General features: G+C 38.0%; 1 protein-coding gene across 2 annotated transcripts in view; it reads left to right on the forward strand.

Moving 5' to 3' along the window:
- Positions 1-24,624, forward strand: part of LOC123549099 (uncharacterized) — an 82,484-nt gene that overhangs the window by 47,838 nt on the left and 10,022 nt on the right. Inside the window, exon 2 of one of the 2 annotated variants that reach the window (XM_045336907.2) lies at positions 17,236-23,045. In XM_045336907.2, coding sequence (XP_045192842.2) covers positions 17,256-23,045 — 5,790 coding nt within the window. In that variant the 5' untranslated portion in view covers positions 17,236-17,255. Of the gene's footprint in view, positions 1-17,235; positions 23,059-24,624 lie in introns of both variants that reach the window. The other variant, XM_053545651.1, reaches the window with a different exon arrangement.

Genomic DNA, 24,624 nt, shown 5'->3' on the forward strand with positions numbered 1-24,624 from the left:
AAAAAATGTGAAATCAAGAAGAAAATCACGCCTGAGTCGGGAATCGAACCCGGGCCGCCGCGGCAATAAACATTTTCTGCGTTCTTGACCAATACACCACAGAGGACAGTTAAGGCATTTTACCTCCGGTACTCCGTTACAAACGCTTTTCAATTTTGAATGGAAAAAATAGGGAAAACAACTTAATTCTCATGTATTTTCATAAGCTTTTTTATTTAAAGAAAAAAACACGAGGGCGCAACCATAAGAATTATTGAGCTGTGAAACTAGTGAGCGATGTAGGGCTATCATGGCCGTCCTGTACTTAGAATTTCGGGTTGAAGTTTTGATGCACCTGCTGTATAAATATCTCTGTTATTACTTAATGGATTTGATTCAAACTTAAAATAGTTGTCACGAATCACCACCGCTCATATATGGCAATGCCCTTGAGGTATAGGTCTGCGTGACATTTTTAGCTCACGAGCTATTGTGATTGCGCTGGGTTCGTCGTGGGTGCGTCCGGTCGTCCTTCCGTCGTCAGCAATTTCTTTAAACGACGTCTCCAATAGCACTGAATGGATTTTGATGAAACTTGGCCAAGATGTCCTCTGCCAAAGTTTTTCAAAGGTTCTGCTCAGTTTCACCTAGGGCCGACAGAGCTAAAATAAAAAGAAATATTCAAACGGCATCTCCTTACTAACCGCTGGTCCGATTTTGATATAATTTCACACAAATGGTCCATATGTAACCTTCTACCAAGGTTCAAATTTGGATTCGTCAAAAAAAAAACATTGCCGCCAGAAGGCGTGGTCACTTTTCACTTTATGTATGTAGTAGAAACTTAAAAAATCGTCTTGTATGAAACTGCTGGCCCGATTTTAAAATAATTTCGCACAAATTGTCCTTGTGGGACCTTCTACAAAGCTGTTCAATTTATTCTGATTCGTCAAAAAGTATGGCCACCAGAGGGCGTGGTCACTTTTCCCATTATATGTATAGAGTGGAAACTTAAAAAAAAATCTTGTATGAAACTGCTGGCCTGATTTTAAAATAATTTTACATAAATGGCCCTTGTGTGACCCTCTACCAAGATTGATTTGTCATAAAACATGGCCGCCGGGGGTAGTTGTAACATTTCCTCTGTATGTATATATTGGAAACTTTAAAAATGTTCTTGTCTGAAACAGCAGGTCCTATTTTAAAGCAGTTTTACATAAAATGTATGAATAATCGGTGTGTGATAGCAGGGCTTGACTGTCTACCGTAATTGTTCAAATTATTGCCCTAGTTTCAAAAATGGCCATGCCCATATGTGTGACATGTATATAATATACTAGTAGGTTATTATAAAAGAAACTTTGAATATCTCGAGCTGAATCTATAATATAATATATTTACATACTTACATTTATATAAACCTAACTCTGACTTGTACCATTACGTTAAATAAACACACTTGAAGCCTTTTACACAGGTGAGTGCTTTAGGGTCAGCGACCCTCTTGTTTCTTGTATAGACGGAATATTGATGGCAACCTTTAATTTGACAATTCAGTTACTTCAAACATGCAATGTTTTGGTCAAGTCTCCCCAAATATGCTGTATTTCACTACACAGTATGAAATATTCGAGTGCGTTGGCTTATCTGACGGCTGCTACTAATACCAGTTGACAAAATAATGTACGACGTTTGCTGGGTCAGAAAAGCACACATGATTCTAGACGATGTTCAGCGGCGAAACTACAAATCTTTCAAGAATTATTGACTGTGGATGCTATTTTAGGCTCGCCTGAACCGAAGGTTCAGGGTGAGCTATTAGTATGGGGTGGATGGTCAGTCGTCCGTCGTCCGCATTTTTACTTAAACATCTTCTCTGAAACTACTGGTCAGAATAACACCAAATTTGGTCTGTAGCATCCTGGTGAGGCCCTCTATCAAGTTTGTTCAAATGGGGGCATCTTGGAGAAACAGTGAAAATTACGCCAATAAGGGACGCCCCAAAAAGTGCCGTTACTGGCCAAGTTTGATAGCTGTGGCTTGGATTAGAGCCAAGCGGAAAACGAGAATAAATCAGAAATATTCTCATATCTAAATTTTTGTTAAAGGTCGCACTCCTCCTTAAACAGTGAAGAAGTTCAAGCTCTTTATATTTTCTGTCGCTGAATAAAATCATTGTTTGGAGTTCAGATGCAAATGAATTATATCACGAGGGCGCCTGAGTGATATAATTATACGCATCTGAACGACAAACAATGATTTTATTCAAGAGCAAATCACTAAATGCGATTTATTATTTCGATTCTAACACGTTACCAAGGATTTTAAAGTACATCCTAGACGATATCCATTAAAAATGTGCCTGTTTTCTGTTGGGTTTTTTTCCAGCGCGTCGCTATGCCGTTCGACGCTATGACGTAATTATTGTGACGTCAGAAAAATAAATTGTTTAATAACACACAGTTTTCAGCCTTCTTTGCTTAACAGAAAAATGGAACGGGTCATGTTAGAATCTGCGATAAACAACGGTAGACGCGCGGACCGGTAAGAGAGCATTATGACGTCAAATTTTCGCATGACGTCCGATTCCTTTCTACTCGGAAAAATGAAGCCCGGCCAGTATAATTTTTATCAAAACATTTCATTGATCATGTAGGAATGAAAACAAGGCTTCTTGTGGCTTATTGTCTAATTTAATTTACCTCAGTTCATCGTTCAGATGGCTATGGTTCAATTCCTGCGCATCTGAACTCTGAACCGTGATAAATTACACGACAAACCACTCGAAGGCCTTGTTGGTTAATTTTACTAGTGTAATATGGCCACGACGTCAAACATGACTGATAAAGCATGTTAATTGACACAAAGGGTCAAACTCATTTAACCTTTGTCGCGGTGTCAACATGCCACACATTTGCGTAAAACATACAGTGGCCGCTTCATCCGTCCGTGCGTCTGTCCCGGCATTCTTGTCTGGACTCTTGCTCAGAATCATCTGTAATTCTTCGAAGCTTCGTAGGAAACTTCACTACTTTACAACTTACAGGTCGCCTGCGCTGAAACATGTAAAAATTGGTTACATTTTTTATCACTGTTCGCTTCTTTCCTTGACAATTTTACCTAGTGATCGCCATTTGCCCATTATCGATGTCCCCCGTCATCATCAGATGGTGGGCTATTCAAATCACTCTGCGTCCGTGGTCCGTCGTCCTTCCGTCCGTCCGTCCTTCCGTGTACAATTTCTCGTTATCGCATCTCCTTAGAAACTACCAGGGGGATTTTGACCAAACTTTGTCAGAATGATGTATTGGTACCCTAGTTGTGTCCCCTTGAAAATCAGACTGGTTCAACAATTTTTGAATGAGTTATGGCCCTTTGTTTATTTCTATAATTTACATAGATTTATATAGGGAAAAACTTTGAAAATCTTCTTGTCCAAAACCACAGGGCCTAGGGCTTTGATATTTGGTATTAAGCATCATCTAGTGGTCCTCTACCAAAATGATTCAAATTATTTCCCTGAAGTCTAACATGGCCCGGCCCTGGGGGTCACATGGTTTATATGGACATATAGGGAAAAACTTTGAAAAAACCTCTTGTTCAAAACCACAGGGCCTAGGGCTTTGATATTTTGTATGTGACATCATCTAGTGGTCTTCTACTAAGATTGTTCAAATTATCCCCCTAGGGTCAAATACGGCCTCGCCCCGGGGGTCACATGGTTTACATAGACATAGGGAAAAACTGAAAATCTTCTGGTCCAAACCACAAAGCCTAGGGCTTTGGCATTTGTAATGTAGCATCATCTAGTGGTTCTCTACCAAGTTTGTTCAAATTATCCCCCAAGGGTCAAATATGGCCCCGCCCTGGGGGTCACATGGTTCATATAGACTTGTATAGGGAAAAGCTTTTAAAATCTTCTTGTCAATAACCTACAACATTCAGATTTGGACCACATGTATGGTTTTGAGTGGCAAGATGAACCTTGACATGAGTTGACCTTGATTTTGACCTAATGACCTACTTTCACATTTCTGTAGCTACAGCCTTCAAATTTGGACCACATGCATAGGTTTGTGCACTGAAAAAAACTTTGACCTTGACATTGACCTAGTGACCTACTTTCACATTTTTGAAGGTACAGGCTTCAAATTTGGACGACATGCATAGTTTCGTGTTCTGAAATGAAATTTGACCTTGATTTTGACCTAGTGACCTACTTTCAAATTTCTCAAGCTACAACCTTCAAATTTGGACCACATGCATAGTTTTGTGTACAGAAACAAACCTTGACCTTTACATTGACCTAGTGACCTACTTTCACATTTTTGAAGGTACATGTTTCAAATTTGGACCACATGCATAGGTCTGTGTTCCGAAATAAAATTTGACCTTATTTTGACCTAGTGACCTACTTTCACATTTCTTAAGCTACAGCCTTCAAATTTGGACCACTTGCATAGTTTTGTGTACCAAAATAAACTTTGACCTTAAGATTGACCTAGTGACCTACTTTCAAATTTGTCAAACTACAGCTTTCAAACTTGATGCACATGCATAGTTTTGTGTACAAAGAACTTTGTACTTGAAATTGATCTAGTGACCTACTTTCACATTTCTCAAGTTACAGCTTTCGAATTTTGACCACATACACAGTGTTGTGTACGGAAATGAAATTTGACCTTGAGCTAGTCATTAAGTCTTGAAATTTGGAACACTCAAAAATGGCACATTGGTGAGCGCCAAGATCACTCTGTGATCTCTTGTAATAATAAAACTTTCCTGTAATGTAATCTTGGAAGAGCATGACCATGTTCATCAGGGATAAATAAAATAGTTTAGAATATTTGTTCTGATGGAATCTGTAATAATTTTGGAACAAGATCATCTGGAGTCAGATGCAAAACACTACGTCAAATCATACAAAAACCTTGTCAACAAACTATTTAATGGTCATATTATCTACTTCCTTATAAATTATGCATCATCATGAAACCAAGGCCATGTTTTCAATAGTGGGTCATTAGGGTCAGAATGAGGTCACTAGATCAGATCATGCCTTACCTTATGAACATGCCGGAAGCCACATTGTCTACCAGATCTACACGAAACTTTGCCAGAAGAACACGGGAAGCTGTTTCTAACTTTAGACTTTATAACGACAAATATTCTGACCAGTATTCATGTAGATAAGGTCGAAAATGTTGCATCTACAGTGTTTTATGTACATGTAATTTTACGTGGTGACCGTTTTATTTCATTGATCAAATATCGAAAATTTGATTAACATTACATTGTATAATACTAATATTCTTGCCAGGTTTCGCGTAAGTCTGTACTTTCGACGCCTAATACATTTTTATCCTATCTATCCCACAAGTTTATGCACACTTCTAGAACTTGTAGGATACATAACCTCATCTTTATTGAAGACATTTTCAGAACCTTCATTAGTCTATTTTTGATCAAATATGGATGTCTCTTATTCAAATCTGCACCCCAATTTCAGTACATACACTCAACAAAATTCCTAATCGGTCAGTTTTTATTGTATTACTATTTTGTTAATAATGCAAGTATTTACACGAAATTTCACATACCGACATTTAAATAGGTACTGCAGCTAATTATCGATTTTTTGACCGACTCACCGCCAAAGTAACCGCTTTAGGCGTTTTGGCCAATTTAGCATATTTGCACGTGCATGGTATGTGTACCAATATGCACGTGTTAATGAACACTTTTGGCATTACTGACGAAAGTCCTACTAGAAAAACATATCATCGTTAAATTGACACAAGAGCAACGCGCCCGGGCTGCGGAATTATACAACAAAATTCAAAATTAGTCATTTCATTGAATTGTACTTTGGTTAAATTTCGAAAAAAGAGCGCGGATGGTAGATAACCAACGAGTGAAGGTTCTTTTAAATGGAAATAAGGTTAAAAATGGAAATAACCATCAAAGTAACAGTTACAAACAAAAAACATCAAATATCTATTGAAATTGTTAAAACAGTAACACACTTGCCGTAAAAGTGTCCCGGCTAGGAACATTCCGACCGCTCGATCCCATTGCTCTTGTGTCAATTTCACCATAATATGTGTTTTTCTAGTTGGACTTTCGTCAGTTATGCCAAAATTGTAAACGAACACGTGCATGTTGGTGCACATGCACCGCACGTGCAAAATATCCAATATTAGGCAAAACGCCTAATGCGGTTACTTTGGCGATGAGTCACCAAAAATAAATTAATAATTAGCTGCAGTACCTATTCAAATGTCGGCATGTGAAATTTCGTGTAAATACCTGCATTATTGACAAAATAGTAATACAAATATAAACTGACCGATTAGGAATTTTGTTGAGTGTAGATATATATTCTCCCCTTATTGTATTTAATGACGTATTTAACTTTGACCTCGAAATTTTAATTTGAAAACACAGAAGAAATATAAACTGCATTAATAAAAACAACACAACTTACGTCGTGAAATGTACATGTATTATTTTTCCGCCAAAATAAACATTGTTCATCAATTCTGCTGACTGAAAGTGTCCGAACATTAACCACAAAATACACTTGAATAGCCGCTGGTAACAGAATTATGTATTTCTGTAACTTTTATTATTATCATATAAATTCTGTTGCATATTTGCCATTTTTATTAGTTTGTCAGTATATGTCCCTCGGTACAGGATCCAATCAATTATCGGAAATAAAATATAAAATCCTCGCGTCAGATAATTTATTTGTCTTACTATGAGATCGTCGTCTATTATGTGTTTTTCAATGATTTCACTCCTTTTGCAAATATGATGTCCAAACAAGAAATTGCAGTCTATCTGAATAAAAACATTGCGTCTTATTTTTGCCAAATGAAACACATTTAGGCAAGGAACACATTAACACAAGATGGTTTTAAGAAAAGTTCGATGTCGATATATGCAAGTGTAAATCTTTCCACATTTCTATAGAGTAACAGAGAAAATGATTTTAACTTTGATTACACATAACATTCATTCATATAGAACCCCTTCATTCATATAGAAATTCCGTGTGGTACACATTTTTTGGCTAAACTTAGTTCATTACAACATTGACTTATAGTATGGGAATGTTAGCAAAAATCGTCAGTCATTCTTCATCAGATATGCGGTGTCCACTGGCACCAGACCAAAAAGAAAATACCATCGTATATGATATACCCTAGGTATACTGTGAGAACCATGGTACTGAAAGGGAAACTATGTAAGTTTAAAGGGTGCATTTTCCACATGAAATACGCAGTTCGGCAAATGAATTCCATACATGTATATTGAACAACTGATGATTTATCTTCCATCATGCACTAGTCACATTTTAAGCATGTCTCTTAGAAACTACTTGATCAGTGTTTTTAAATTATACACACATCTATGGCATCATGAGATGACCTCGCATGGCATGTTTTTATCTGGCTTACATTTTGGCAACACTATGTCCCATTAAGAGATGTTTGTGAAAGTCTATATAATTGTACTGAATGTTTTTAAACTTACCATAAATCTTCAGCTTCATAAAATGACCATTCTGAGTAATTGCGTACCATTTTCAAATAAGAGATTATCCATTAAGTTAGTATGTCCCTTTTTCATATGGGAAAATTGTCCTTAAGTTTTTATATGTAAGCTAGTGTAAGGGGTCAAACGAAGAATGGTTTCGGACGAGCCTGCATAATGAATTTCTGCGCAGTATCACGAATTTCAGGGTGATCTCTGTGTTATTTACCGTTGTCGAAAATGAAAGTAGAATATCTGTTCAATATTTAACTATTTTTTGTAATATCCTATCAAACAAAAGACGTCTTGTTTGGTTGTTAATACGTCTTTCCGAGACGTCTTTATGACGTCTTTTTTTGGTTGTTTTTGAAAGGTGCGTTCACGTCTTTTAGAGGCGTCTTTTTGTGACGTCTTTTTCCTGTTGTTTTTGAAAGGTGCGTTCACGTCTTCAAACAAATTGTGCTGTATTATCATTGCACCTAAGAAGAATAAAAGTTGAATTCTGTTTTTGCAAAAACGTCTTTATGACGGAATAAAAACGTATTTTAAAAGACGTCTTTTTTGCATGCAGAACGACGTGAAAAACACGTCGTTTTTTGGTCACAGACGTCGCGACCAAGAAACAACAAAATAAAGACGTCTTTTTCTGTCACAGACGTCACGACCACGAAACAACCAAATAAAGACGTCTTCCAGACGTCTTTTGCTTGCTGGGATATTGTTATTATACATAAGCATCATGTTACTGTCATTTAACAGATAATGTTAACGGTATAATAAACCTAATACAATCTTGTCTGTTAAATTTCACGGATTTTATGACTACCCATTTTCCATTTTAAAATATGACAGATTTAGATCTTGGAAATATGGGTTATTATTGGAAATTCGTGTGGGATATAAGATACAGGTATTTCGTATATCATTGTCACGTTGTTTTTTTTCAGTTAAGGTTGGTGACAGTCATACTCGAACAAATTCTCTCCCTGTTTTTTTACCATAGCCTGGTGAAATCTTTTACCGGCATCTGTACACGACGTATTGTTTTTGCCCTGTCCGTCCGTCCGTCCGTCACATTTCATTTCCGATCAATAACTGGAGAACCATTTGACCTAGAACCTTCAAACTTCATATGGTGGCAGGGCTTATGGAGTAGACGACCCCTATCCTTTTTTGGGTCAGTCTATTAAAGGTCAAGGTCGCAGGGGACTTAACATGGAAAACCATTTCCGGTCAGTTACTTGAGAACCACTTGACCCAGAATGTTGAAACTTCATAGAATGATTGGACATGCAGAGTGAATGACCCTGTTGATTTTGGGGTCACTCTATTAAAGGTCAAGGTCACAGCTGACATAACATGGAAATCAATTTCCGGTCAAGAACTTGAGAACCATTTGACCTAGAACCTTCAAATTTCAAAGGGTGATAGGACTTACAGAGTAGACGACACCTATTGCTTTTGGATGATCCCTATTTCAGTCAACGATCAGTGTCTCTTTGACTTTCGCTCATGTCATCTATTGCCTTCTTGCCTATACAACTATGCATTGGGGGAGGCATGTGCCTTTCTACAAAATCATCTTAAAGTTTTAATTTGGAACTTGCCAGTGGTATATTTTCCATTGCTTGGATGTCTGACATAGTAATACATGGGATTATGGCGCCTTTTCTCTTCACGCAAAGGTTTTACCTTTGGACAGTCAAAGACTATTATACTTGATATGCTACCTTACCTGCAGCTTTCAAACCACACGCTAGTCGGATGAACTTTGAATGAAATACGGATAGCCCTACAGACTTCCGTTCCATATCTTATAACATTTGGAAACGACGCTTTCGTTTTATCCGATATGGGGAACAGTTTTTCTGATTCCACACTTCAACTGTAGATACCCGTCAAATCCGCAAGTAGACATTTACTAACTGCTGGAATGACTTCTTCTTTAGTAGGCCTATGCTTCTGTATGTTATGCCACACAAAACTTCATATTTTATTTTGCTATTAGTTTACTCGATTTCATTCTATGCTTCCAAAAGAACATATTATTGATTTTATAATTCGGGGATGTGGGTAAATATCAGAGAATTTGAATTTGTTCGGATATGACTGTCACAAATACTAATTGAAAAAAAACAAAACGACCTGTTGGAAACCGTGACCTCTTGCAAGTTTATTGAAATGGTTCCACTTGACTGCACGTAAAATGCGCCAAAGAAAAACATAGAAATGCTCATGAACAACTGGACGGATCTTCCTTGATCTTTGGCATGCTTGGATGGTCTATTCAAAAGGTCCCACCTGACTGCACTTAATGGCTCTCGCAGTTAGCCGAATGGTTAAGGTCGCTGACTTCGAACCACTTGCTCTCACTTGATATGGGTTCGAAACCTCGTTTGGGTGTAAAATTCTTCATGTGAGAGAACCACACATCGGAAGTGGATGGTTGATGGTTCTACACAGGTGCAACTAGGGTCTTCCTCTACGATCAAAAGCCGGAAAAGCCGGTTGGGAAACCAAAAAAAAAACCTTTTATAAAGAACAGTTTCATTTTATCTTCTTTTTTTTTTTTTCATTTTTAAAATGATTTGTAGATTTATTTTATTTTGATGAGTAGGAAACTGTTATTTTTTAAACACTGCCATTATGTCCTGTTCCCCACTCCCTCGCCCCCTCCCAATTTTTGTTAGCTCACCTGTTTTTCAACAGTTTTACAGTTATGTAACGGCGGATAGTTAACTGAATTCTGTACAAGTACAAACATGTTCTCTGCAAGTAACTGCCAACTTCCCAACATGAATCAGTGTTGGAGGACGAATGATTTCAGACACAATGTCTTCCATCAAATCGTCACGGAGAACATAACGCCCCGCCCGGGGATCGAACTCACAACTGCGATCCGTAGATCTGCGCTCTCCTTATCGAGCTAAGTGGGTGGGCATTAAACTTTTGACTGAGTATAGCTATATGTTTCTTTATAAAACTTAGGTCATTACCTGAGGTCAAAGATTACGTCACTTGAAAGCCTTTTGAAGATTCTAGATGGCTTTCCATATTTATTCATTATAGATCTTTGAACGTTTGTCACCATTGTCTGTTTTTGAAGCTGGATTATCTGGGTCAAAAACCAGGTAATTAGGCCAAACCATAGACCACGTTAACACTCTAGGCCACAGTTTCTACCTGATCTTCGTTAGATTTAATCACAGTGTTTGTGTCACTTGGGTTAAAACTAGGGCACTAGTTCAGATCATTGAAAAATTTAGTTAACGGTTTACATGATTTACATATAACATGGTCAGAATGGCTGTCTGTTAGATAATTTCACTTAAATGTTCCTTCGACGAAATGAGTTCAAATTATTCGAGTTTGTTGAAAACATGGACACCAGAGGGGACAGTAACTTTTTCAGATATGTATTTAGTATTTCCTTTAGAATATCCATATCATGGACACCTTTTAAAATAATTTCACTAAACACTGGTCTAATTTCAAATATGTTTTTATAGGTATTTTCCATGTGTGATCTCTTCTTTAATTTTTCAAGCAATCTGTTAATACCAGATGAGATCTAGGGCCATCATGGTCCAGGTCTCTTTTTTGTGGGGGTAGGGGCACTTCGATTTGCCCTTGCCCGTACGTACATATATCCCGATGTTCATCCGTCCGTATTTTTAGCTCACCTGTCACTGCTTTTGTGATCGCCCGTCCGTCCGTTCATTCATAATTTCTTATGAACACGATAAAGACCACATTTTGCAATCTGTGTTAACCAAACTTGCACACAACTTGTATTGGCATTATATCTTGGTTCCTTTTGGAACACTGGCCAGATCCCATCACGGGTTCCCCTTAAAGTGCCAATATTGGCTATTTTGGCTTTTGCAGCCATACAGAGACTTCATTTATGGTTTGATTTGGTACAAACCTGCAAAATATCTTTAACAACAATGGATCTTGGATTCCATGATGAATCCGTCAGATCCCACCATAGGTTCCGGAGTTAGGCTTTTGATTGACCCCTGAAAGAGCCGATTTTAACCACACGTACACACAATTTAAGTCACAATAAGGTCTCTGTTCGTTTCGAAAACTGGCTAGATTCCTTCAATGGTTCTAGAGTTACTGCCCCTGAAAGGGGAAAAATTCCTATACTATTTTGGCCCTTTTTGTCATATAGGGGTTTCATTTATGCTTTGATTTGATACAAACTTGCATAGAATGTTTATCTTTTATCTTGATGATCTCTAGGCCAAGTTAGAACTGGAACATATTGGGTCAAAAATTTATGTCACCAGGTCAAATCAAAGGAAACGCTTGTTAACAGCCTAGAGGCCACATTTATAACCCTATCTTCATGGAACTTAGTCAGAATATTTATCTTGATAATTTCTATGCCAATTTCAAAACTGGGACATTTGGGGTAAAAAACAAGTTCACCTAGTCAAATCGAAGGAAAAGCTTTTTAACACTCTTGAGACCACATTTATGTATCTTCATGAAACTTGGTCAGAATGTTTATCTTGGTGATTCGTAGCCCTAGTTCGAAACTGGGTCATGTGGGGTCAATAACTAGGTCACCGCTCAAATCAAAGGAAAAGCTTGTTAACACTCTAGAGACCATATTTATGACCCTATCTTCATGAAACTTCATGAAACTTTGTCAAAATGTTTATCTTGATGATTCCAATGCCACATTTAATAGGTGAGCGATATAGTGTCATTATGACCCTCTTGTTGTTGTTAATATCAAAAGAGTATTTCAACCCTATATGGTTGTTAAATAGCATGTTAAGTTGCATAAATTATGAAGATGTGCACTTTGTGTTTTGCTTTTAGGGGATTTCTCTCGGCCGGACCGGAGTAATTGCCCTTGACTTAGTCAAAATATGCCGAAAGGGCCTAAACGTTTGTGTCTTACATATCTTAAAAACTATTTGACAGAGATTCATTAATCTTATCGGATTATTACTTAGCATGTGAACTTGTGGACTTAAGGTTTTGTTTTGATTTCAGTCGGACAGTTCAAAGTTAATACCATTGAGTTAGTCAAAATGAAAGTTTGTGTCGCATGTATCTCAAAAAGAATTGGAGCTAGATTCATTAAACCTTACTGGAATATTATTTAGTACATTAAGTTTTGCACCAGAGATTTTGTTTGGGATTTCACTCAACCAGCCCAGAATTATGGCCCTTGACTTATTCAAAATTTGTGTCATGTATCTCGAATAGTGTTTGCCATTGAGTCTTAAAACATTATGTGGCCAGTGAAGTTCTGCACTTGATCATGTTCTGTTCGAGATTTCATTCCGCGAGACTAGAGTTATGGTTGTTGACTTAGTAAACAATGCATAAAGGCGTTAATATCGGTCAATCACATTTGAACAACATTTTTGACATTTTTCAGTTTTTGTGTATTCTGTTAGAGATTTATTTAAGGAACAAAAAGACAAATTACATAGAGTTACATCCCCACATAAAATGTATATTATGCCCCCCCCCCCCCCCCCCCCCCCAAACACACACACACACACTGGGGGAGACATATTTTTGTCCTGTCCGTCTGTCCGTCACACTTCATTTCCGGTCAGTAACTGAAGAATTATTTGACACAGAACTTTCAAACTTCATGTGTTGGACAGGGCTTATGGAGTAGACGACCCCTATTGTTTTCGGGGTCACTCCATCAAAGGCCAAGGTCACAGGTGCCTGAACATGGAAAACTCTTTGTGATCAATAACTTGAGAACCACTTGGCCCAGAATGTTGAAACTTAATGGGATGATTAGTCATGCAGAGAAGATGACCCTTATTGATTTTTGGGTCACTTTATTAAAGGTCAAGGCCACAGGGGGCAGAACATGGAAATTCATTTCCGATCAGTTACTTGAGAACCATTTGACCTAGAACCTTCAAACTTTATAGGGTAATAGGACTTGCAGAATAGATGAACCCCATTGATTTTGGGGTCACTCTATTAAAGGTCAAGGGAACTTGAGAACCACTTGACCCAGAATGTTGAAACTTCATAGGATGATTGAATATGCAGAGTAGATGACCCCTGTTGATTTTGGGGTCACTCTATTAAAGTTCAAGGTCGCAGCAAACAGAACATGGAAAACCATTTCCGATCAATAACTTGAGATTCACTTGACCCAGGATGTTGAAACTTCATAGGATGATTGAACATGCAGAGTAGATGGCCACTGTTGATTTTGGGGTCACTCTATTTAAGTTCAAGTTCGCAGCAAACAGAGCATGGAAATTCATTTCCGATCAGTTACTTGAGAACCATTTGACCTAGAACCTTTAAACTTAATAGGGTAATAGAACTTACAGAGTGGATGACCACTACTGTTTTTGGGGTCACTCCATCAAAGGTCAAGGTCACAGGGCCCTGAACATAGAAACCATTTCCGATCATTAACTTGCGAACCACTTGACCTAGAATGTCTAAACTTCATAGGATGAGTGGGACATGCAGAGTACATGACCCCTATTGATTTTGGGGTCACTCTAATAAATGTCAAGGTCACAGGAGCCAGAACATGGAAATTCATTTCCGATCAGTAACTTTAGAACCATTTGACCTAGAACCTTAAACAACTCAGTTGCTCTGAGATTGCCGCCATTGAGATGTATAATATTCCAATAATGGTAACACCTATGTATCATAAAATTGCTTCCCTGGTTTAGACATAAAACAATGTGTGTAACACAACTACTCAACAATAGAGAAGAAAAAAGATACAAGGTGAATGTTCATTCTAATATATCTGGATATATCTCTGGCTTTCTGTAATTATCTCCCCTTTATAAACAAAACAAAAAATACTGATAATAACACATAAGTTTCTACCTTATTCTTATTCTACATAATAAATGCAATAAATTTACAAATAATTGAATAATTTTATTTGAAGGAAACGCATATTTTACCTCCTTTTATTTTGTCTTTATCACAGATAATAATGCTCTAAATGGTAAATATTACCATTTATAAGACAAATAGTATGGTTGATTTAAACATATTTTGTTTAAAAGTATGCATGTTGTTTATATTTTGTCAATGCCTGTGAGAAAGTAGCAGATTACAGCGATTTGTCTCCCTTTAAACATAAACCGACAAAATGTAGAATTATGTCTTCCCTATAGGTGGGGGAGACATATTGTTTTTGCCTTCGCCGTCCGTCCGATTTAAGCTTGTCCAGTTTTCACAGGTCAAAACTGCTGGCAGGATTTCGACGAAACTTCACAGGAGTGATCAGTACCAAGCCTAGTTTTGCAATTCGCCGGCCCGTTCCGCTTCGCTGCACAAATTGGCCGCAAGAGCTAAAAATAGAAAAATGTCCGGCTTTCACAGGTCAAAACTGCTGGCCGGATTTCGACGAAAATTCATAGGAGTGATCAGTACCAAGCCTAGTTGCGCATATCGCCGACACGTTCCACTTCGCTGCACAAAATGACCGCCAGAGCTAAAGATATACATAGCAGGAAGACATTTATATGTTTTTGTGACAAAAACACCTTCTAATTTAATGTTCTGTTTGAACTTGTTTTACAGAGTGTAGCATGATTAAAATGTTACCAATGAGAGACTGGATGTTTAAACTTTCGTCAGGCTCCGCCCCCTATTTTCAGAGTTATGGCCCCTGAAATAGTCAAAAATGCACATTTTCACCTTGTGACATGCCTAGCTCAAAAAGTATTTGATATAGATTCATGAAACCTTGCATGAGTCTTGATTATGATATGAACTTGCGCACCTTCTATTTTTCATCTGGCTCCGCCCCCTATTTTCAGAGTTATGGCCCCTGAAATAGTCAAAAATGCACATTTTCACATTGTGACACGCCTAGCTCAAAAAGTATTTGATATAGATTATGATATGAACTTGCGCACCTCCTATTTTTAACCTTCCCCCCCCCCCCCCCCCCCCCCCGTCCATTTTCAGAGTTATGGCCTCTGAAATAGTCAAAAATGCACATTTTCACCTTGTGACACGCCTAGCTCAAAAAGTATTTGATATAGATTCATGAAACCTTGCACGAGTCTTAATCATGATATGAACTTGCGCACTTCCTATATTTCATTTTGGTCTGCCCCCTATTTTCAGAGTTATGGCCCCTGAAATAGTCAAAAATGCACATTTTCACCTTGTGACATGCCTAGCTTAAAAAGTATTTGATATAGATTCATGAAACCTTGCATGAGTCTTGCACCTCCTATTTTACATTTGGGTCCGCCCCTTATTTTTAGAGTTATGGCCCCTGAAATAGTTAAAAATGCACATTTTCACCTTGTGACGCACCTAGCTCAAAAAGTATTTAATATAAATGGTTGAAAACTTGCATAAGTCTTTTTTCATGATATAAACTTGCACACCTCTAATTATTTGGCTGGCTCCACCCCCTTTTTTAAAGTTATGGCCCCTGAAATAGTAAAAAAATGCACTTTTCTCCTGATGTGCATAGCTCAAAAAAAGTATTAGAATTCAGGAAACCTTGCTGGAGTCTTTATCGTGATGTGACCTTGCACATTTGGCATTCCTCTTCAGAATCATAGCTCTTATTACAGAGTTATGGCCCTTGAAATGGCCAAAATAGTGGATTTTTTGTTTGTGATGCTCATAGCTCAAAAAGTATAGGGCCTAGAATAATGAATCCTTTTCATAAAATGTTTGTTGAGGCTATACCCCATTAAGACTGCAAACATTTGAATTATTGCCCCTTATTTGTGACAAATGTACCAGTGAGGGGGGGGGGACCCTGTGTCCTACAGACACATTCTAGTTCTGTGGTAACTTGTGTCGGCAAGACACTTTTTTGTATTCATTTTTAGTGTATCTTTATTATTAGAGATTTTTATATTGACATCATCCCTTGTCCTGGGCTCATATACTAGTATTACTTATATGTGCCGCGAAAGCCCAGGATGAAGTACTCCAATTAAGTATTAAGTTTTTTTATATTTTAGATTATTCTAAGTATTTTTAAAATTTCTTATGGTTGCCATTCTTCTGTGACAGGACCGTATTGTGGGGGTATAAGTCACTCCTGTGACAGTTGTAGTTGAAGTGGGTTCGAGCCTCGCTCGTAACGTCGAATTCTTTATGTGAGGAAGCCATCGGTCTGGTCAACGGATGGTCAGTGGTTCTACGCAGGTGCCCGCCCGTTAATCCCAACAGAAACAAAAACTGTCCAGTCCATAACCTACTGGTTATAAACAATTGACCAAACATTTACCCAGATATTATATCAGTTACCATTTTCATTAAAATTGACCAAATATTTTCATATTCTTTGCGCGTCTTTGGCAACATGAGGTAACCTCACTTGGCAAGTTTCATAACTTTGACTTGCATTTTGGCAATATTATGTTCCTTTTTCAACATAAAAATGCTAAAGCTTTAGTACGTTAAGGTTGTATTAGATGGGAGTGCTTCAATAGTTGTACATGCTGTCATACAGCTTTTTTTAAAAAGCAAAAAAAATGCTGATGTGGTAGGGCGGGATCTGATCCAAACTAGAAGCATGAGATTGTTAGTTTAAAAAATGATAATGTTGTCGTAATTGCTTAGACATTTATTGCAAGTTGAATATCGAACTAAACAATAGTAGTTATCTTATAGATCTTTTATAGAGATATAATAATGTTTAGTCAAGATATTTAAAACTGATGCTATTTCTTAAATGTTATATTTATCTATTTTCAGGAAGAGTTAAAAGTGAAAAGATGTCTGTGATTATTCGGCTACAGGGCTTGTCCTGGTCCGCTAGCGCCATGGATATCCGAAATTTCTTCAAGGGTTTGAGTATCCCTCCAGGAGGTGTTCGAATCATTGGTGGTGAGAACGGTGATGCTTTTATAGCTTTTTCTACAGACGAAGATGCGCGACAAGCAATGATGCTAACGAACAAACCGCTAAATGATATTCCTGTGCAGTTATTTCTAAGTAGTAAAACCGAAATGCAGAATACCATATCGCAAGCCAAAGATAAAGCCCCGAGTGTTTCTGCACCAGCGGCACCGGCTGTCAGTACGAATCTTGCATCAACATTATTAAGTCAACAGATACCATCAGTGCAGCAAATATCCCAAGCTTTTCCAGCCGTAGGTCAAATTATGGGTTCATTAGGCATTCAACAGTCAACACAAGTTGATCAGTTTCAGAGTGGATTTAACAGGACTGTGCCTCAGGTTAATATGTCACTGTCTTCGGGTTTCTTGGACAATTCTAATTCGAACAATCAACAACAAAAAATACAATCGAAAGAAAAAAGTATGAATCAGTATGAACAGGAGTTACCAGGTGAATATGCAGTTGGAGGTATCCAAGGCTTAAATAAACAGTCAGATGTTAAGTCCAATACACAGAGACAGCTAGGGTTTGGCGATCACTTAGGTGCTTCGTATAACAAAAATCAGACAGATGTAGTCAATCAAGGATTTCCAAATACTCAACAAAATCATGGAAGTCTAGGTCCAAAAGGTAACTTTCGCGGAGAAGTTTACTTTCCACAGACAGATTTTCATCCACCAGGCTCTCATAATCAACCATGGGAAAACAGTAACCAGCAGCAAAACCTAAATCAAAATAATCCAAATATGGCATTTGGAAATAAACAGCCGTTTAACAACCAGCCTGGTAACTTCCAAGGTCATGGGAAGCCTATCTATGGTGGCCAAAGCGTTACCAGCAGTCAGCAGTTTGGTCATGGTAAACCATTTCAAAGTGAAAATACCGTTATGAGTAATTTGCAATCTTTTCCAGGAGTACGTCCGAATTTTCCCGTTAACAACAGACCAGGTGACCCAAACCTCATGCCAAACAAAAGACAAAGCGACCCGAACTTTCCTCAAAGTAATAGGCCAGATGTCCATAACTATCCCCCAAGCAACAGACCAGGTGATCCTAACATTCCAACTAGCAATAAACCAAGTGACTCGAACTTTCCGCCAGGCAACAGACAAGGTGATCCTAACCTTCCACCAAGCAGCAGACCAGGTGACCCGAACTTTCCTTTTAGCAAAAGATCTGGTGACTTAAGCTTTCCATCGGACAACAAATCAAATGAATCATCATTTCTGTCTAGTGGTCATCCTACTGATTTTCCTAATACACAAACAACAGGCATACATTTTCCACAAAGAAGTGTTCCAAATGATGTTAGTCATTTACAGGGTAGTCGGCAGAGTCAGTTAAATATTCCACCATCTAGTCGGTCACAAACTCAGAATCTTCCTTTAGTTAGTCGGCAAGATGATTCGAAGTTTCTTGCAACTACTCTCCCTTTCGATTTAAGTTTTACACAAGCAAGTATGCCAAACAAGTCTACCTTACCACCTAGACCTCGCCAGTCAGCTTCAAGGTTCTCTCCTGCAATAGTTTCTAGTGAGGCAAATAATCCACCAGTGAGTCGCATTAGTGGTACAAATTTTCCCCAAAGTTCTCAGCCTAATGACCCATATTCAACTAAGTCAACATACTCTACACCAGGAGAAACAGCGAATAAAATTGAATCAGGACGATTATCTATGGCTAGTAAAACTAATGTTCCAGCTGATAAATCGTCAGGAGGTTTAATTTTGTCAAATAAGCGGGACGAGTTTGGTAGAAATGTACCATATACAGGACGTGAGGGAAACTTGAGCGATTCTTCAAGAACACCTACTCAGGATGAAAAATATGACGATTCAAGAGATTCCTCTGATACACGGTTAAGAGATTCAAACAGAAGGAGTAGCCGAGACAGAGACCGATCCCGCGATCGTTCTAGCCGACGTGATAGCCCACGTGATCGTGATCGAAGGGATAGAGACCGAGGTCGAAGAGACAGAGACGATGACAGAAGGTCAAGGAGAGATCGTGATAAGGACCGCGATCGTGACAAAAGGCCAAGAGAACGTGACAGTGAAAGGTATGAGAAAAGTCGAGAATCAAAAGATAAAGACCGAAAAACTAGTCCTGCTAGGGATTTAAATCGAAAAGCAAGAAAAAGATCTTTGTCACCCAGTAGTAAAAACAAGAACGAAAACGAAAAGAAGTTGCAGATTGAAAAAGCTGGACAATCACCTGTTGTTAAACGAGATGTTACTGATAACAAAGTGAAGTCATCAGTTGGGAATTCCAGTTCTGATAGTAAATCTGTAGACAAGACTTCCAGTTTATTAGAAAAAGATATTGAAAAGAAGGCTAGCACTGGGGCTCATCCATTGTTCCCAGTTGTTCCACTGCCAAAGAGTGGCAGAGGTTTACTTGGTGAGGCACCAGTTACGTTATCAGAAAATGTAAACCCAGGTTTTGGAAACTTTAACCCGTCAACATCCCTGATGAGCAGTTTAAATGGACAAAAAGTTACTGGTATTGGAGGCGTAAACGCAGGACCTCTGTTAAATACACCTGTCGAAGCTGTACCAAAAGATTTCAGAGGATATGAGCCGTCAGGTGGATTCCCAGGTCCTAGAGCAGATATTCCACCGTCTGACATGGGCATTGCTTCGCAATCTGGATTTCAAAAGAGGTCTGTTGATGGGCATAGTGGTAAGGGGGTCGGGGAGCAGTCGCAAACATTTGAATATGGGCATTCTGGTGGTATGGTGGGGCAGATAAACCGAGAAAGACCATTTGATAACAGATCTGATTTCCGTGGGTCTCGTTTCACAAGACACGCACAGTTGGATACAGGCATGCCTTCTGCTGATTATAGAGAACTTGATAGAGATATACCTCATTATGATCAACCAGAATTTCACAATAATCAACAGCATCCTAGATTTAATAGAGGTCAAGGAGGTAGAGATGGACCTCCGTCTTTTGTTGACAGAAATCAGCGTGGTTTTCAAAGCCCAGATCGCGAAGGGCCATTCAGGCAAATGGGTGGTCCACCATTTGATGATCGTCGGTCAGAGGCTTTTAGAGGGCCAACACAAGGCCCTGGTCCTGACAGTACGGCTCCCCCTTTTAATGAAAGAAATACTCATATTCAGGGGCGTGAAGGTCGCCGCAGTCTTCTAGGTGATGGTGGAATGCAGCGTGATTTTAGAGGACCAGGCTATGATCGTTTTCCTGATGGACCGGCATTTGATGAAGGAATGCAACGTTATGAAAGCTTACCACCTGATTTTCGGGGACAACCGCAAGGTCAGTATGAAACGCATGGCAGACATTTTAATGACAGAAATACAAATGAGAGTCGAGTGATGCCAAGTCTGTTGGATGACATTCCGTTCGGAAACAGACGAGAATTTCAAGGCCGTCCTGGAAGAGATCTCCCACCGCGTCGGGAGGGTCCTCAATCTGATTTCAGAGATGAGCCCTCTTTTGAGCGCGGACGCGATAAAGAAGATCGGAAAATATTTGAACATGCAGGAAGAAATGATCACAGTTTTGACAGAAGGAGCAGTGGACTTCGCAGTCGGCAAGGTCAAGAAGATTTCAACGGACCTGCAGATTTTAGAGGACATGAAATGGATGACAGACATTTTAATCGCGAACAAAATGAGTCTAGAGATAAAAGGCCGCCTTTTGATAATCGAGGTCGAGAGTTCGGTGGACCTCAGGGGCGAGATTTTGATAGAATGTCAGGGAATATTCGTGGTCCTAACATGGGCCAGCAGAATAACCGTGATATGCACAGAGACAATGAAAGTAGCTATATGCAGTCAGACCGGGATAGGGATCGTCGTTCGTTTGACAGAGATGGGACATCGTTTGAGCGTGAAAGGGGTGACTTTAATAGACGAGACAAGTACGATAATAGATTTTCAGGAAGATATGAAGATCATGCAGACGCAACAAGAGATCGATCAAATGAACGTGGCCGAGATGAAAGAAACAGAGAACAACATGGCTACAAAAATGAGCGAGATCGATCAACATTTAGAGATGACAGGAAACGTGACAATGATGAAAGGCGAAATAGAGGTGATGACAACTCAAATGACAAAAGATCTTCAGCAAATGATAAAAATGAATTAAAAGTGAGTAGTGAAAAACAGAGTGAAAATAAGAACGAAGCAAAACCTAGTGAGAAAAACGTTGATTTAAAAGAGAATACGTTAGCATCAGAAGCCACAAAGGGGTCTGCGTTATGTTCTGTAGTCTTGGAAAATATTCCCGTTGAAACAACTTATAAGGACATTCGTAAGTTATTTGCTGGTCTAGAACTACCAAAGGATGGCATCAAGATATTGAATAACAACGAAGGAAAACGAATAGGAAAAGCTTTTGTAAGGTTTGGTTCTCAAGAATCGTTCAAGAAAGGACTTCAGAAGGACAGAACCAGACTAGGAAATAAAATTATGGTAATAAAACCGGTACCACGGAAAGAATTTGATAACGCAATTGATTCATACCTACCTCCTGATGATGACGATGATGTAGCTCCCGATCTCGACATGTGTAACTCATTAAGTGCAACATTAAGGGCATTGAAAGGTGAACCACAACTTAAAATGCAGAAGAAATCTGTTACACCTAATACAAAAGACTTTGTCGTGAAGATAAGTCTTTTGCCTGAATATGCTAAGGTACAACACATAAAATCCTATTTTGAGGGTTTCGGTATTGCGAAAAATGGAGAGGCAATAGTTGTTGAGTCCAGTCGTTTTAAAACTTGCACAGGACTGGGTTATGTAGAGTTTGCAGACGAAAGTTCATTTAAAAGAGCTCTGAATCTAAAGAAGATGCTTGATAGGAAAACTATTAAACTTACTCATGGGAGTAAAAAAGAGATGAATGATTTAATGAATAAAATGAAATCAGAAACTAACAGTAAAGTATCGGATAAAAGTGCTGATGGACGTAAAGATGAGAAAACGAATACAAAAAGTGAACATAAAGAGGCTAAGGAGAGTGGAATTGAAAGTAATCAAGCTAAAATAAGTGACACTGTTAAAACGCCCAAAGTCTCAAAAGAGTCCACAGTCGCGAGTACTGAACCGTCAAAAACACCGCCTGTCAAATTGTCCCCAGCTTGTACATGCCTTAGAGTGAGAAATATTCCAAAGACAATGAAAGTGTTTGAGCTGCGCAGTTTATTTGAGGGCGTAGGCGTTAGTGTTAGGGTAGCTCAAATATGTCATGATGCTGTTGGTAAAGCAATTGGTGAAGGGTATGTTGAATTTTCTACAAACTCAGACGTGCAAAAATCCTTAGTGAAAAATGAAACTTCGGTTGGAAAAAATAAGATATCAGTTGAACCTGTTACTAAAACTGAAATGATTGAGAATATGCGGCTGTTAAGACAGTCATTACAACCAGAAACGCCTACTACCCAAGCTGTGTTCTTCTTTGTGAAAGCGGCAAATTTACCAAAGAATGTGTCAACAGGAGAGATAATGAACTTTTTCTCAGGGTACAATCCTGCACCAGAATCTATTAGATTGAATATCGGTGACGGTAGTGAACCTCCAGATTGCAGCACTGCTTTGGTTGGGTTTCGAACACGGGAACAAGCAGAAACAGCGATTGCCTCAACTAATGGGAACCTTCTTAGAAACAAGAACGTTAATCTAACAAAGGTGATTCTTTAAGGTAAGAATAATTTGTCTTTGCATTCCAATAGTTTCAGCCATTTGTATGATTGAACATTGTTCTTGCCTCCTTACTGCGTTTCAGATTAAGAGTGAAATCAGTTTATCCACAGAAGACAAAAAAAAAAACAAGAACAAAAAAGTTCTGAAACAAGCTGATCAAAATTTTCTCTGCTGATAAAGGTTTTGATTTGATTTGATTTACAAATATTAATCTCACGTTCTCTTTTGTAGTCATCATTGGCAATAAAGTCTATCTGAATGTTTGACAAATTATTTATATCTTATTACTTTTATCTGGTAAAGGTTTTGATTTGATTTGTTTTACAAATATAAATCTCACGTTCTTAAGTTTTTACAGTCATCATTGGCAAGAAAGTCTATCTGAATGTTTGACGAATTATTTATACCGGTATCTTATTACCTTTATCTAGTAAAGGTTTTGATTTGATTTGTTTTACAAATATAAACCTCAAGTTCTCAAGTTTTTACAGTCATCATTGGCAAGAAAGTCTATCTGAATGTTTGACGAATTATTTATATCTTATTACTTTTATCTAGTAAAGGTTTTGATTTGATTTGTTTTACAAATATAAATCTCACGTTCTTAAGTTTTTACAGTCCTCATTGGCAAGAAAGTCTATCTGAATGTTTGACGAATTATTTATACTGGTATCTTATTACCTTTATCTAGTAAAGGTTTTGATTTGATTTGTTTTACAAATATAAATCTCACGTTCTTAAGTTTTTGTAGTCATTATTGGCAAGAAAGTCTATCTGAATGTTTGTTTGACGAATTATTTATTCCGGTATCTTACTACCTTTATCTAGTAAAGGTTTTGATTTGATATGTTTTACAAATATAAATCTCACGTTCTCAAGTTTTTACAGTCATCATTGGCAAGAAAGTCTATCTGAATGTTTGACGAATTATTTATATCTTAATACCTTTATCTGGTAAAGGTTTTGATTTGATTTGTTTTACAAATATAAATCAAATATAAATCTAATGTTCTCAAGTTTTTGTAGTCATTATTGGCAAGAAAGTCTATCTGAATGTTTGGTGAATTATTTATATCTTATTACTTTATATGGATATTAGTTACAAATGCAATTTAATGGCATTTACTTTAGCGATTATTAATTTTGCACATGACACCTAGCACACATTCAGGGCGGCTTACATAATTCTAGCTCGATCACCATGAAGGGCTCATGATCGTTTTATATTGTTCATCCACCGTCTTCTTCATATGGTTTATTTACAAACTGGCCTCCACATTTCGAAAGCATTTTAACCAGACTCAATATATTAAAGATTCGATATAAGTTACATTTTACTGGTACAGCAAGTTAGTAAGTTCAGCTCTTTAAAAAAATGGCAGTTTTGGGTGATAAAAATGTTGGAGAAACTGTTTTACTATGGATATATCAAATGGACGACTAGTGCGCCGTGGTAAAGCCAAATGCTAAATACCAAATAGTTAATGCAAAATGTTACCTGTAACATGCTTAATATCAGATATTTTGTATGGAAGGCCGATGCGCCATGCTAATTGCCAATTGC

The sequence above is a fragment of the Mercenaria mercenaria genome, chromosome 6 (genome assembly GCF_021730395.1).
Source record: "Mercenaria mercenaria strain notata chromosome 6, MADL_Memer_1, whole genome shotgun sequence".
Taxonomy (NCBI): Eukaryota; Metazoa; Mollusca; class Bivalvia; order Venerida; family Veneridae; genus Mercenaria; species Mercenaria mercenaria.